At 45.1% G+C, this 14506-nt stretch overlaps 1 protein-coding gene across 2 annotated transcripts in view; it reads left to right on the top strand.

Annotated features, from left to right (window-relative positions):
* MMP24 (matrix metallopeptidase 24) overlaps positions 1 to 14506 on the top strand; it is a 163199-nt gene continuing 148693 nt past the window's right edge. Inside the window, exons 1-2 of one of the 2 annotated variants that reach the window (XM_039497805.1) lie at positions 1 to 334; positions 5958 to 6106. In XM_039497805.1, the coding sequence (XP_039353739.1) occupies positions 23 to 334; positions 5958 to 6106 (461 nt within the window). In that variant the 5' untranslated portion in view covers positions 1 to 22. Of the gene's footprint in view, positions 335 to 5957; positions 6107 to 14506 lie in introns of those variants that run through there. The other variant, XR_005587674.1, reaches the window with a different exon arrangement.

Raw genomic sequence — 14506 nt, 5'->3', positions numbered from 1 at the left:
CGGAGGGTAACGGCTGTCGGGTATGGGCGAGGTGCGCCTCACGCTTTGTTCGAGTCCCCGCGCGGCGCCACGCGCACACGCCACTCGTCCGTCATCCTCGCGCTGGTCGCGGAGGGGGTGTGGGGGCCCGGTTCCGCCCCGCCCGGAGCCAGCGCGCAGGCGCAGAGCAGCGCGGCCGGCGGGCCCGGCAGGTGCGGTGGCCCGTCTGCGCGGCCCGAGTCCCGGAGCTGCCATGGAGCGGATGCTCCGCTGGAGCCTAGTCAGGGCCTGCTGCTCCCTGCTGGCCGCGCTCTGCGCCCTGAGCTGGGCCGCCGCCGAAGCTAGCAGCGGCCGGGTAGGTGCTGACCGAGCGGGCCTGAGGCTATCGAGCGGCGTGAGGGAGCGGGCACCGGCGCCCCCCCCCCTCGCCGGGCGGGGGAGCGCGAGCCCCGGCGCCCCCCGTCCCTCGGCGAGGGGACTTCGCTCCTGTGTGGGGGCGCTGGCTCCCGTCGCGCCGCCTCCGCCGCCCGTCGGGGGGTAGGATGAGGGTGTTGCGATGATGCCAGTGGGCTCTAGTGGTGGGGGCTGATCCTAGCTGGGTGGTTCTGTTCCCGGGGACTGGGGTGGCTAATGGGCTCTGTCAGCATTTTTGAATCTGCCCTGGAAAAGTTGGTGTTTCCTTCATGGGAAGAAATTGAGAGAGAATTTATTGGCTAAGAATAAGGTGATCACCCCCCCCCATGTGATTTACTTTGTGCAGGTAGTAGTTTGAAGGTATTTTAGCACAGGATGTGAGGCATTGGAGGTAATTTCTCAGCTAGTTAAGTACTATAGGTCTTCACTGCTTTCATAGTCCATGGGAAATATTTGCATTTCTCTATTTTTGTGGGTTCAAAGGGTATGTGTGTCTAGGAGAACTATTTTAGATAAGTGGTTCTCAACCGGGGGTACATGCATTGCTGGGGGTACACAGAAGTCTTCCAGGAGGTACATCAACTCCTCTAGATATTTGCCTAGTTTTACAACAGGCTACATGAAAAGCATTAGTCAAGTCAGTAGAAACTAAAATTTCGTGCAGACAGTGACTTGTTTATACTGCTCTATATACTATACACTGAAATGTAAGTACATTATTTATATTCAAATTGATTTATTTTATAATTACATGGTTAAAAAGGAGAAAGTAAGCAATTTTTCGGTAACAGTGTGTTGTGACACTTTTCTGATTTTGTAAGCAAGCAGTTTCTAAGTGAGGTGAAACTTGGGTGTATGCAAGACAAATCTGACTCTTGAAAGGGGTACAGTGATGTGGAAAGCTTGAACCTCTCTGTTCCGGAGAATAGCTAGAGAGACAAGGTGGGTGAGGTAATGTCTTTTGTTGGACCAACATTGCGTAGAATAGAGGATAACTGTTTTTTGCAAAAACAACTAGGAGTCCTTGTGGCACCTTAGAGACTAACAAATTTATTTGGGCGTAAGCTTTCGTGAGCCCAAATAAATTTGTTAGTTTCTAAGGTGCCACAAGGACTCCTCGTTGTTTTTGCTGATACAGATTAGCACGGCTACCACTCTGCAACCTTTTTTACCCCCAAAACATTTTGCTAATGAGAGACCAATTTTTCAAGTGCCCAGCACCCATAGTTGAAGTTCGTAGCTCCTGACACTTACTTTGTGCTCTTTTGAACATCCGATTGCTTATTTTAGGGAATTTTTTGCACTTTCTCCCATTTTGGCCCTGTATGTGCATGAGGAAGAACTTCTTCATAAAATATCCACAAAGTCACCTATTATCCTCCTTTAATTCTGTCCTTAAAGCTCATCTTTGCAGGAAAACTACAAAAAAGTCAAGAAAAAACTTCTGTGCTCAAACAGCTGCTTATCATGTTGATCATACTTGTCTTATTTTCTTGTATAAGCCTCCTTTGTTTGTATCTACTGTGATCTTTCATCTTAGATTCAGTTTTATGTAATGTGATGGGAATCGGGCAAGAACCTTTCCTGTGTTTCGGGGCTTGGTCATTCTGTGTTGTGGAGAAGATGGATATCCCCACACTGTGCTGTTTGTTGGGTGGAGGGGGAAATGCATATATGGGGCTGGAGCCTGCAGCAGCAGGGAGTAGAGCAGGGTCTCCTGTGTTGAGATGGAAACTGGTGTTGGGGTAGGTTGTAGGGCAGGGGTAGGCAACCTATGGCATGCGTGCCGAAGGCGGCACATGAGCTGATTTCCAGTGGCATTTTCACTGCCCGGGTCCTGGCCACCGGTCCAGCGGACTCTGCATTTTAATGTAATTTTAAATTAAGTTTCTTAAACATTTTAAAAAACGTATTTACTTTACTTACAATAGTTTAGTTATATATTATAGACTTATAGAAAGAGACCTTCTAAAAACGTTGAAATGTATTACTGGCATGTGAAACCTTAAATTAGAGTGAATAAATGAAGATTTGGCACACCACTTCTGAAAGGATGCCGACCCCTGTTGTGTAGGGTTACAAAATGACACCTGTTGAGGGATGTGGAATGGTGCATATGCCTCTGTATTTGTATGGGGAGAATGAGGCAGTACAGGATGGGAGAACTGCATGCTCCTACAGTGTTGAAAGGGATTGGTGTGGAATGGGAGAGGCCTGCTGAGTATTGAGCACAGGGTTCCTAGTTGGCACAGGCTGGAAGAGACAAGGGATTCCACTATGGGGTGTGTGTGGGTGGTGTGTTGTTTTGGGTTTTTTAAAGGCTGGGAGAGAGTAAGACCATAGACAATGTCATAGATGGTGGAGCAAGGTGTGATTCCCTGCATTATAAAAAGTTGAAGGGAGTTCTTGGGACATGGTTGCCAGTAGTTCAAGGCTTTAGGGAAGCTTGGGAGTGTGTTGTATCATGGTGGGTAGAGAGTTCAGGATGAAGTTGTTTGTCTGACTTGGGTTGGGGGAATATAATGTTATTATGTAGGTTGGCACAATGTAAGCTGGTGGCGTCTGGGGAATGTTTAGGGACCCCTCACTGGGGTGGTTCAGGAAGAAGGTCTGGATCTCTGCAGAGGAGATTGGGGCAAGGGTGTTCTTGCATCATCAGGGTAGGGTAATCTGGGGGGCTTAAAGTAATGGGGTTGGGTGGGTGAGCTTTATTTCAGAGAGAGACAGAATAAAGAGATGGGGACCACAGGCGCTGACTTACTGTTCCCCGTGGGTGCTCCACCCCAAGTCCTGCCCCCACTCCACCTCTTCGGCCCACTGCTTGTTGCTCTCTGCCCTCCCCTGAGTGCCTCCCACCGGCCGCTGAACAGCTGTTTGGTGGGGCCGCTGAACAGCTGTTTGGTGGGGCCGCTGAACAGCTGTTTGGTGGGGCCGCCGAACAGCTGTGGCTGGTGAGTGCTGAGCACCTCCTATTTTTTTCCATGGGTGCTTGATCTCTGGAATACCCATGGAGTTGACACCTATGCTGGTGACTGTTTCAGCGATTCAGCATGTGGGGTAAAGATAGTGGGGAAGTGCCATTCTTGCAGGAGACAGGTGAAGTGTCTACTCGCTGATAGATAGGACAAATTTGCACTCTGCTTCTTATGGCCTCTAGGAAGCCGTGAATAGCCATACTGTAGTGCACTGCAGACATGCCCCAACACTGGGGCTAGGAGCAGGGCAGGGCGTAGAGTCCTTATCCCTTCTCTGCACCAACTGGAAAGTCCTCTGCACATAGAAAATTCTCAGTATAGAGAATGTTTTTGTTGCATGACAGGTCCTTAGTATAAGTGATAGTTGGGGGCCTTTTAAAAGTTTAATATTTTCCTTAGTTTTAGTTGGAATAGAAAGTATTTTATCATTTGGAGATATCAACTTTATTCCAAACACAGAACAGAAATATTTACTGAACACTTGTCTTTTCTGTGTCATTGTCCGCTTTGCCATCTATACCATTGTCAGAACTCCTTTTGTTCCTGATGTATTTAAAACAAAATTCTCCTTTATCCTATTGGCCCTGGACACTTCATTTAAATCTTTAGCAGGCCTTATCAATTTCCTACATTTCTTAACTTGTATTTTATATTCATATTTGCTTCCCCTTTTTTCCATTTGTGGTCAGTGTGCAGCTTTCATATTCTGTCTTAGCCCAAGATGTTTTTTAACTGAAGTAAAAAAAAATGAAGAAACTGACTCTAAGAACATCTACTAGTGTTCTTAAACAACTCCCAATTTTTTTGTTCACACTTTTTCTATTTAATTTTTTTCTCTGCCTGTTTTGTTAATTACTTTTAGCTTTGAGAAACTGGCCCATGTAAAGCACAGTGTCACTTAGACACTGTGACAGGTTGGATCACAGAAACCCCCTTGGGAACTGCGAACTGATGTGCCAAGACTACTTCTAACCCTGCTTTCCCTGCCAGCTTGGGACTCCAGCACCCTGTCTTGCTGAGCCAGACTCGCCAGTCTGCTCCAACACAGACCCAGGGTCTGAACCACAAGCCCCAAAGCTGCAGATTTAACTGAAAGCAACTTGAGAAGTATTCCTGTTTTTAACACTCAGATGCCCAACTCCCAATGGGGTCCAAACCCCAAATAAATCTGTTTTACCTTGGATAAAGCTTATACAGGGTAAACTCGTAAATTGTTCGTCCTCTATAACACTGATAGAGAGAGATGCACAGCTGACCTCCCCCCCAGGTATTAATGCATACTCTGGGTTAATTAATAAGTAAAAAGTGATTTTATTAAGTACAGAAAGTAGGATTTAAGTGGTTCCAAGTAATAGCAGACAGAACAAAATGAATTACCAAGCAAAATAAAATAGAACACATAAGTCTGAGTCTAATACAGTAAGAAAACTGAATACTGATAAAATCTCACCCTCCAAGGAATTCCAGTAAATTCCCTTTTACAGATTAGTCTTCTTCTAGTCTGGGTCCAGCAATCACTCACATGTCCTGTAGTTACTGTCCTTTGTTCCAGTTTCTCTCAGGTATCCTTGGGGGTGGAGAGGCCATCTCTTGAGCCAGCTGAAGACAAAATGGAGGGGTCTCCCAGGGATTTAAATAGACTTTCTCTTGTGGGTGGAGACCCCCTCCTCTCTCCTATGCAAAGTTCAGCTGCAAGATGGAGTTTTGGAGTCACATGGGCAAGTCACGTGTCCATGCATGACTCAGAACTTACAGCTAGCAGCCATTGTTCACATGCTGCCTTGAATGTCCTCAAGTAGACTTCTTATGTGGATTGGAGCCTTCCAAGATCCATTGTCCATTAAGTGCTTCTTGATTGGGCACTTAACTTACACATTCCTTTCTCAAGAAGCTGACCAAATGCTTTACTAAGGCTACTTAGAAATCAAGCAAGTACACAGCCAATATTCATAACGTCAAACACAAAAATGATGAATGCATACAAATAGAAGGAATAGATTCAGTAGATCACATCCTCTACATAGATATGTTTCATGGCATATGTAGCATAAAATATATTCCAGTTATGTCATATACACATTCATCAGCATATTTCCATAAAGCATTATGGGGTGCACCGTCACAGATGCTTTAGAAAATTTTACCTTAAATCTAGTCATTGCAGTGTCAAGAGGGTTGTTACTCCTGCTTTAAATGCAAATCACAATGCATCTTTAGCTAAGGAGTTGCTACCAATGTCTCCATAGTGAGCAAGACATGCTAACAAGTCACTTGGGTGCTAACGAGCTAAATTTGCAGCAAATATTATTCCTGATGAATAATTCACCCTCACTAATGGAAAGTTTGCATAGTACCTCCCCTCAAAATAGTTGGTTTTAATGAGTGCAATTAACCCATTATTCTCATGACACAAATTCACTATCTTCAGCCAAAACAAGAAAAAATGAAGAGGAAAAGAGGCAATGAATTTCTACAATTCAGTGGTCACACAAAAATGTTTCCAATACTTTAAAGGAACAATTTTTTTATATATAAACTTCAAAACTGACTACGTTATAATTAATGCTTTCTATTTCTCATGTTTTTCAGAGTTGGCTAAAAGCATACGGCTATTTGCTTCCCTCTGAAAGCCGAATGTCTGCCCTGCACTCAGGAAAAGCTATGCAGTCTGCAGTTGCCACTATGCAACAATTTTATGGGATCCCAGTAACAGGAGTGTTGGATCAGACAACTATTGAGTAAGATTTACAAAGGTTATTTTGGGTTTATCTTCTATACATATCTTAATATAACATTCTCTGTGCCAAAATCCTCTGTTGTTAAATCATTAGATGTGACAGATGTTTGCTTGAAATAGAATCCCCAGGGGAATTTAGAAAAAATCTAGAATTTTTCTGTTGCAAACAGTTCTGTTTGCAAGTTGAGAAGATATCTATCCTCTGTACTTAAATCCTTTAAGTCCCAAGTTGGAATGGGAAGGTAGAAACCAACTGCAGGGCGTGTTTTGCAGGGTTGTGCTTTTTCTCATTAGAGGCCTTTGTCCTGAACTAATAGGTTTTTACTTTTGGGAAATGTATTGTTGGAGTTCTCTTGGAGTTAAGAGAAGTCACCATGTTAGCTGCTTTGAGACTCCATTTTGAGTCAGGTGGAGTGTTCTGATTCACCTATGGTCTGAGTTGAGATTTGCCTCAGTTTGGGAGTTGAATCTATGCAGAAGCCTGTTCCAGCCTCATGCGCTTACATTCGCTCTCTTAGTCTAATTTAGCTCAGGTTAAAGGAGCTTTATTCCAGTTTGCAGAGTTGGGAGCCTGAGAGCTACAATCAGAAGCTTTTCTATCCTTTCTAGGAGTATTTCCTGTGAATCTGTTATGGGAAGTCGTGTAATTTATTTAACTTTCTGTGGGAGCTTAATGTAAAAAATACACTTTTCTAGACTTATAACAGAATCCCGAGTCTCTTCTGCCCCCCTCACTGCACTTAATCTATGCCATAGCCCACATGTAATGAACGCCGTCTGACAAAAATAAGCCTGTCCCTTTCCAGCAGACTTTGGGAACGACACTCTCTATCTCAATGGGAGGCAGCCATCTTACTGCTACCTCCTCTCTTATTCTTGTTCACTGCCAAGCTCCAGTCTAGCTGAGAGTCCTTCCTCCAACCCTGGCATATAGACCTATGCAAACTACTCTAGAAGGGCTCACAGCATGAATGGGAGAAAACAAAATCACCTCCTCACTGGTGTCCCAGCACTCGAGGACAAAACAGGAGAAAACAAACCTTTGCAAACTAAGGTATGGATGTGGAGGGTGGTTTTTGAGATGATAGCCTCCTGGAGGAGGTTCAGCATGAAAAACCCACTGAATTTTTACAAAGGGTGTTGCCAGATCTTTTGGACCTCCCCAGAGATCTATGATTGGATATGGAGTGTGCACACCACTTAAGTATTAGGAGTATATGGGGAAGAGTCTCACCCCCACCCCCATCATAGATTTCTTGACACAACAATGACTGTGACAGACAGAAAAGCCCTCTACCACAGAGGGAAACAAAACAAATGGTAACAGAATTGTATATCTCAGTATTGTGTGTAGATCTGTACTGCTTTGTTGAGGTGTTATTCGGCAAACAAGCCAGGACTATTTTGTGGGGGGGGGTCCCTTGCGCCTCGCTCCTTTCCTTGTAGGTCTGTCAATTCAACAGTGACTGACTGTGTTAATGCACAGAATTTTTACCAATCTAGGGACTAAAATAGAGTTTCTATGCTATCAAGAGGCCTATAACAGTAAACAAGGGAAATTGTATAATTCAGAACTTCGTGCAGATAAATTTTTAAATTTTGAGCTGTCCAGTGTGAAACAATATATAGGAAGCCTTAAGAGACAGAACTTGTTCTCTTTATATAGGAGTTTCAGGAAGGGGTATAAGAGTAACACAGGAAGCAAGAATGGGATTGGGTGCCACAGAGCTGAAGCATGACTGTGATGTCTAGAGATCCCAGTAAAAGATCAAGACTCTGTTGTGCTGCATGCCGTGCAGACAACTAAGCAAACTACATCTTCTATCACCTTCACATCAGACTTCACCATGAGGCATTCCCTGTCTCCATAGCAACTGGAGACAGACCAGATCATTGCTCTATGCAGGAGTTTAGGGCCGCCCTCCAGGAAGAACTCTCCAGAATTGTCTGCCTCCAGACTCTCTCAGTCCGCAGACTAAGGGCTCCCTTTGGAGCAGAACTTTTCACAAGATTTAAAAAATATTTTAAACTACATTTCTCCCTGAACCTGCCTGCATGGTCCTGCATTGCTGACTATGAGGATGTGAATTGCAGGGCCCACTAAAATGTTGTGTTGTAACTGCCCAATATAGACCCTGCTAGCGTGAATTGAAAGTTACCTAGTTTCTGTTAATGTAGTCCAGGGATCGGCAATCTTTGGCATGCGACTCACCAGGGTAAGCACCCTGGCGTGGGACGAGGGATGTGCTGGCCACTGCTTCCTGCCGCCTCCATTGGGCTGGAGCGGCGAACTGCAGCCAGTGGGAGCCACGATCGGCCAAACCTGCCAACGTGGCAGGTAAACAAACCGGCCCGGCCTGCCAGGATGCTTTCCACCCGCTCCACCCTGGAATCTTAACCCAGTTCTCAGAGCCTTGACTAGGCCTCCCAGTGAGCCAGTGGCAATTTACTCTTCATACACCTGTCCTTGAAGACAGCATTGCTAATTGCCATCACCTCAGCTAGACGCATAGGAGAAATAGTGGCCCAATGGTACACCTACCATACACAGAAGACAAAGTAACTCTGAGGCCGTATCCCAAGTTTCTCCCTAAAGTTGCCTCCACTTTCTATATGAAATCAACAGAGCCATCTTCCTGTTTGTGTGTGTGTGGTTTTTCTTCCCTCTTCCCCGCCAAAACCACGTAGTGACAACGGGGAGACGATTCTGCACATGCAAGATGTTAGAAGAGCACTAGCATTCTACTTATACAGGACTAAGGACTTCACAAAGTCCTCTAAACTTTTCCTTTCGCTCGTGGAAGGATTTAAAGGCTCTGTGATATCGGCTCAAAGAAAATCCAAATGGGCCTCTAGTTGCATTAATCACTGTTATTAAGGACGCAAACTGTTGCCTCCATCTGGAGTCCGTACACACTCCATGAGGTCCATTTCTACCTCAGGACATCTTTAAGGAGTGCAACCATCTCAGAAATCTGCGGAGCAGTGACCTCTGCCCACACTTCCACAGAACATTATGCTATCACTGGAGAGTCGGCTTCCAATGCCATCTATTACTGCAGAGAGAGTATTGTGGAGCCACAGATTCCACTCTGAAGCCTCAGCCCTCTATGTGGGGATACTGTTGTGAAGTCACCTACAATGGAGCACCCATAGGGACATTACTTGAAGAGGAAGTTACTCACCTTGTGCAATAACAATGGTTCTTCAAGATGTGCTCCACAACACGCCCCCCCTTCGCTCTACTTCAGAGTACCACAGAGTCCCTTATGGAGAAGGGGGGGTTCGCCCGTGCAGCGCTAGGTAGTCTCAAGGCAGACCATGAGGGAAGGAGAAGAGTGCATGTGTGGGATGAATGGACACTGCTACCTAAAATTGTGGAATAAAGGCACAGGGGAGCACCCATAGGGACATGCATCTCAAACAACCATTATTACTGCACAAGGTCAGTAACTTCCTCTTCTGTTTGACAAGGCCTGTTTTCTATAAAACCATGTTGACTGCCATGAATTAAAGGATAGGAATATAATTGAATCTCAGATCAGCTTTTCTATTATTTTGCCTGGTGTTGATGTCAGGCTAACTAGTCTGTACTTATCTACGTCATCCCATTTGTCCTTTTTGAACATTGGCACAACATTAAGACTTTTCTGGTCTTCTGGAGTTCCCCTGGGTATTCCAAGATTTATTATAAATTAGCACTAGTGGGCCAGTGATCTCCTCAGACAACATTTAGGACTTGTAGGTGGAAATTATTTGGGCCTGCTGATTTTAATTTTTTTTTAATAACTACTAGATTTGGCCTAACATCCTTTGTTCCTAGGGACCTGGAAAGTACTTCATCTTCGCATGATACAAGCACACCACTCTTCTTTCCAAATACAGAACAGAAACATTTTTTTTTAATGCTTCTGCCTTTTCTGTATCACTACTAACAATTTTACCATCTCCATGTAGTAATGGGTCTATATACCATTGCAAGGATTTCTTTTGTTCCTAGTGTAGTTAAACTCCTTCCTTTTTCCTTAGCTCTGCCAGCCATGGATTTTTCCCTGATGTCTTTAGTTTCCCATGTCAATTTTCTGCACTTCATAACTTCTCATTTATATTGATTGTTTACCTTTTTCCATTTGTTATGTATTACTTTTTTTATTTCTAATTGCTGCCTTTGCTTCACCACTCCATGAGCCACACTTGTTCTTTCTTGATTGTGGAATTGTGTCTTTTTGGTCATCTAATAAAACCCTTTAGAACTCTGTTTTCATTCACATTTTGCGGTCTGCTTTTTCTTCCATTATTTTTGCTCATAATTTTCCTCAGCTTTGGGAAACTAGTCCTTTTGAAGCATCAAGTGCGTATCTATATTATTGGGTGGGAATCTCTTCCTTTTGCCCATATTGAATGTAATCAGATCATGATCATGAGGTCCCCATGCAACCACCAGTTTCCAGTCCAGTTATCTTTATCAATCATAATGAGGTCTAAATCAGTTACCTCTTATTGGGTACAATACCTTTTATTAGTAAATTATCTATGATTTACTGCTGGCTGCATGAGACCTCCAGCATATTTTCTCCCAAACTGAAGTCTCCTCATAACGATCCCCCCGGACAGGTGTTTCAGGAGTAACTCATTGTCACAAGCTGCTTGTACATTTGAAGCAAGCTGGCCTCAGCCTTGCCCATTATTTAACAGCTATGGACCTCATGGAAAGCTTGCAACATTACAGGCTACCTAGTGACCCCGGCTGGGTATAGTGGGACTTAATTAGATTGAGCCCAGCCGTGGTGGTGAAGCAGGGAGAGCACTACAGTAGAGCTGGAAACTCAGTAGACAAAGGAAAACCCTGGAAAGAGGAACAAGGGGAGTTCCCCTCTGGGAGAGACTGGGGAAGTCAGGCTGAGGTATGCACAGGGAGCAAGATAGGCTCCTGTGGTGAGGAGCCTTGAGTTAGGCCCTGCAATAGGAGAAAGAGACTCACAGAGAGCAGAGCAGGCTCCTGTGGTGCAGCCCTGAGATTCCCCCAGGGCATCCCTAGCAGCTATTTGCTTTGCGAGGGCCCCTCTCTCCTGGCTAGAATATCTCAGAGCTCTCAAGGATAGAGATCACCCTGACTTTGGCTATATTTTAGAGAACGTCTTCCCAGCATCAGCATTCGTTGCTGATGCCTCAGTGGACACTAGAGTCTTAGCAAATGCCATGGCCTCCAAATGAATGACACAGTGCCATCTATGGCTATGTCCCTGGAAGGGTGACCCTAAACAGGTACTGTACTCTGCCAAATTCACAGGAGCTCTGCTTTTCAGAGAGAAGCTTGACAAGGTAGTGGTAGACAGTGCTGCAAAATCTGAATACTCCCTTCCACCACCACATCATATCTTCAGGAGAGGGTACAGACCAACCGTGAGACAAAATGTTCCTTTTGGCCATCATTCTGACAGAAAAAACGGAGAAGAGACAGCAGGCTCTCCAAAGGAAAGCTGTGGAACCTCGGCTTGGCAGGAAAGCTGACAAAGGAACTCTATGGCTCTCAAAGTCTCTTTGTGACAGTGACCACATAGATTTCTGCTTGGAGCAGGATTTTCCATTTCTTGGAGGACTGAGTTGCTCCGACCACAGACCAGCATCAGGGACATAGTGAGTCCCATGAGTTATGGGCTCCACCTTATCTGTTTTTTCATCCAGTGTCTCTTGTCGAATGACTGCATAAAGCACAGTCTAATCTAGAACAAGATTTCTCACCTCCTGGTTATGGGAGTAATATGGAGCATTCCCTCAGATTCTTAGGGTTATACTTAATCTCCTTTATTGCTCAGAAGTGTACAAAGGGAATCCGCACCATTCTAGATCTCAAAAGGCTCAACAAGTGGATGAAGAACATGAAGTTCCATATGGAGAATATAACTTCTGTGGTGTCATCCCTGTCCCAGAGGGATTTTCTGACTTTAATGGATCTGGTGGATGCACACCTCCACATTCTGGTCACACTGTCATCACAGGTTCTTAAGGTTTGTCTAGACAGGAAGCAGCATCAATATTAGCGCTTCCATTTGCCTTGTCCTCAGTCCCCTGGGTTTTCACAAAGATGGTGGTGGTAATCATAGCCATACTCGGGTTACTGGATCCACCTGTGCACCTTCCTGGATGACATCTTAATCAGACCTCTATCCCTTGCAACGGCACACAGAACTAGTCTCTGACTTTGGACTCTTACGGGTGCACGGCTTTATTGTCAATATCAAGAAAAGCTCTTTGATTCCTTCCACCAAAATAACCCACTTGAGGATGGACATAGATACCTTATTAGCAAGGATTTATCAATCTCTAGGAAGGTTCCAGAAGACTCTGAATCTCCTTTTTCTGTTTCAGAGCTGCATGAGGCCCACCATAGCACTGAGCCTTCAACTATTAAGCCTCCTAGTAACATACAGACAGATTGCTCCATGGACACAATTACACATCGGGTGCTTTCAAAGCTACATCCTGGAAGTATGGGACAGTTCCCCAGAACGCAGGAAAGATCAAGTAAAGGTTCTGTCACAGGCAACTAACTCCTTGCAGGGCAAGTGTGTGGTCATATGCCTTCCAGATCCCTTGGTCCTCACAACTGATGCCAGCCCTGGAGGGCTGGGGAGCACACTTGGGGTTCCAAACAGCTCATGGCATTTAGAACCTGGAAGAAAGGACACACAGCATAAATCTCTCAGAACTAAGAGCTGTCAAGCTGGCACTACGATGATTCCAGTCCAGCCTAGAGGAAAGCCACATCCTGATTCAGTCAGACAACACGACCATGATCACATAAGTGAACAGCCAAGAGGGGAACAAGAAGCCCAGCACTTCATCTTGAAGTAATAGTAATCATGCAGTGGGCAGACCTTTCTCCCCTTTCCCTCAAGGCAGTTCAAATAAAGGGAGACCTGAACCAGAAAATAGACTGGCTCAGCAGGATCAAGGTGAACAATTGAGTGTGCCTGAATCAGGAAGGCTTTGAGATGATTGCCTGTCCTGCTCTCAACCAACCTGTTTGCAAGCAGCACGAGCGCATCCCCAGGTCCATGGGAGTAGATGCCCTGTTGCATCGATGGCTGCAGCGAGGCCTCCTCTGTGCTTTTCCTCCCTAACCATTATTAGGGAAGGCATTCCAGGGGATAAAATGAGAGCAGGTGACAGTTATACTGGTAACCCCACATTAGACATGGAGACCCTGGTTTTCAGATCTGACAGAGCTGAGATTATGGCTGCCCCTACAGCTCCCAAAGAGACAAGACACCCTCTCCCAAGGTCCTCTTTTTCATCCAAACCTGATCAGGTTATACGTAGCTGCCTGGTTATTGAAAGGGAAGCACTAGTATTGTTGGGCCTTTCCTTCAGAGTCATCAGGAGATTTTCTTCTAGAAAAGCATCAACTTAGAAAGCATACTTTTTCTGGGCCAAGTTCTGGGGATGGTGCCAGGAACACAAGACAAATCTAAGATAACCTGAATTCCTGTATATCTTGGATTTTCTCCAACAAAGTTTTGACAAAGGTCTCCACCCCAGCACCTGGCATGTCAGGTGTCTGCCCTTAGTAGCATGTTGCTCTCTGGCAGAGAACACCCAGGTAGACAGATTCCTTAGCACAGTCTGATTTAGCCAAGTCAGTTATCAGGCCTCTTTTTCCAAAATGGTACCTGCCCCTGGTAGTGAGAGCCCTGACACAACACCCCTTCGTACCTCTGATGTCAGTGTCCCCATTTTATTTGTCCTTCACATCTTGCTTCCTGATGCCATCGTGTCTGCCAGGTGAGTGTTGGAGCTGGCGACACTTGTATACAGGAGCTTACTGAGTGTTTCATGAGGACAAAGTGGTGCTCATAACTCCGGAATCATTTATCCCAAAAGTGAACTGTTCCTTTCATGATTCCCAAAAGATGGTTCCCTGTTTTTGTATCCTTCCAGCTGAAATGCCAAGGGTGCAGAGCTTCCTGTTGCTACGTGGATTAGACTGTGCATTGTGGAAGCGTACAGGATGGTGAATGGTATTGGGACTCTGTTGTGTAGATAAGGAGGCTGTTGTCTGTAAGGCCCCACCTCAGTTGTAGCAGAAATTAAATGTATACAACAAATGAAGCAGTGTATTTTGGGACAGAAAGGAAGGATGGTGTCATAGGGCAGTTGCATGCCACTCTGGAGAATTGGATTCTGCCCCTGTCTCTGCCACAAAGTTTGTGTGATGCTGGGTAAGGCACTTCAACCAAACTTCTGATAGGTGGCACTAATCATGTTTCACTACTTTTGCATGTCCAACTAGAGACACCTGGAGTCTGATTTGCAGAAGTGCTGAGCACTCACAACTGCAACTGAAGTCAAAGAATGGTGTGCTGAATATAGAAAGTGCTATGAAATGCTAAGATCTCTG

Source organism: Mauremys reevesii, linkage group 13, assembly GCF_016161935.1.
Source record: "Mauremys reevesii isolate NIE-2019 linkage group 13, ASM1616193v1, whole genome shotgun sequence".
NCBI lineage: Eukaryota > Metazoa > Chordata > Testudines > Geoemydidae > Mauremys > Mauremys reevesii.
The sequence above is the reverse complement of the archived record's forward strand: the minus strand, read 5'-3'. Positions and strand labels throughout refer to the sequence as shown.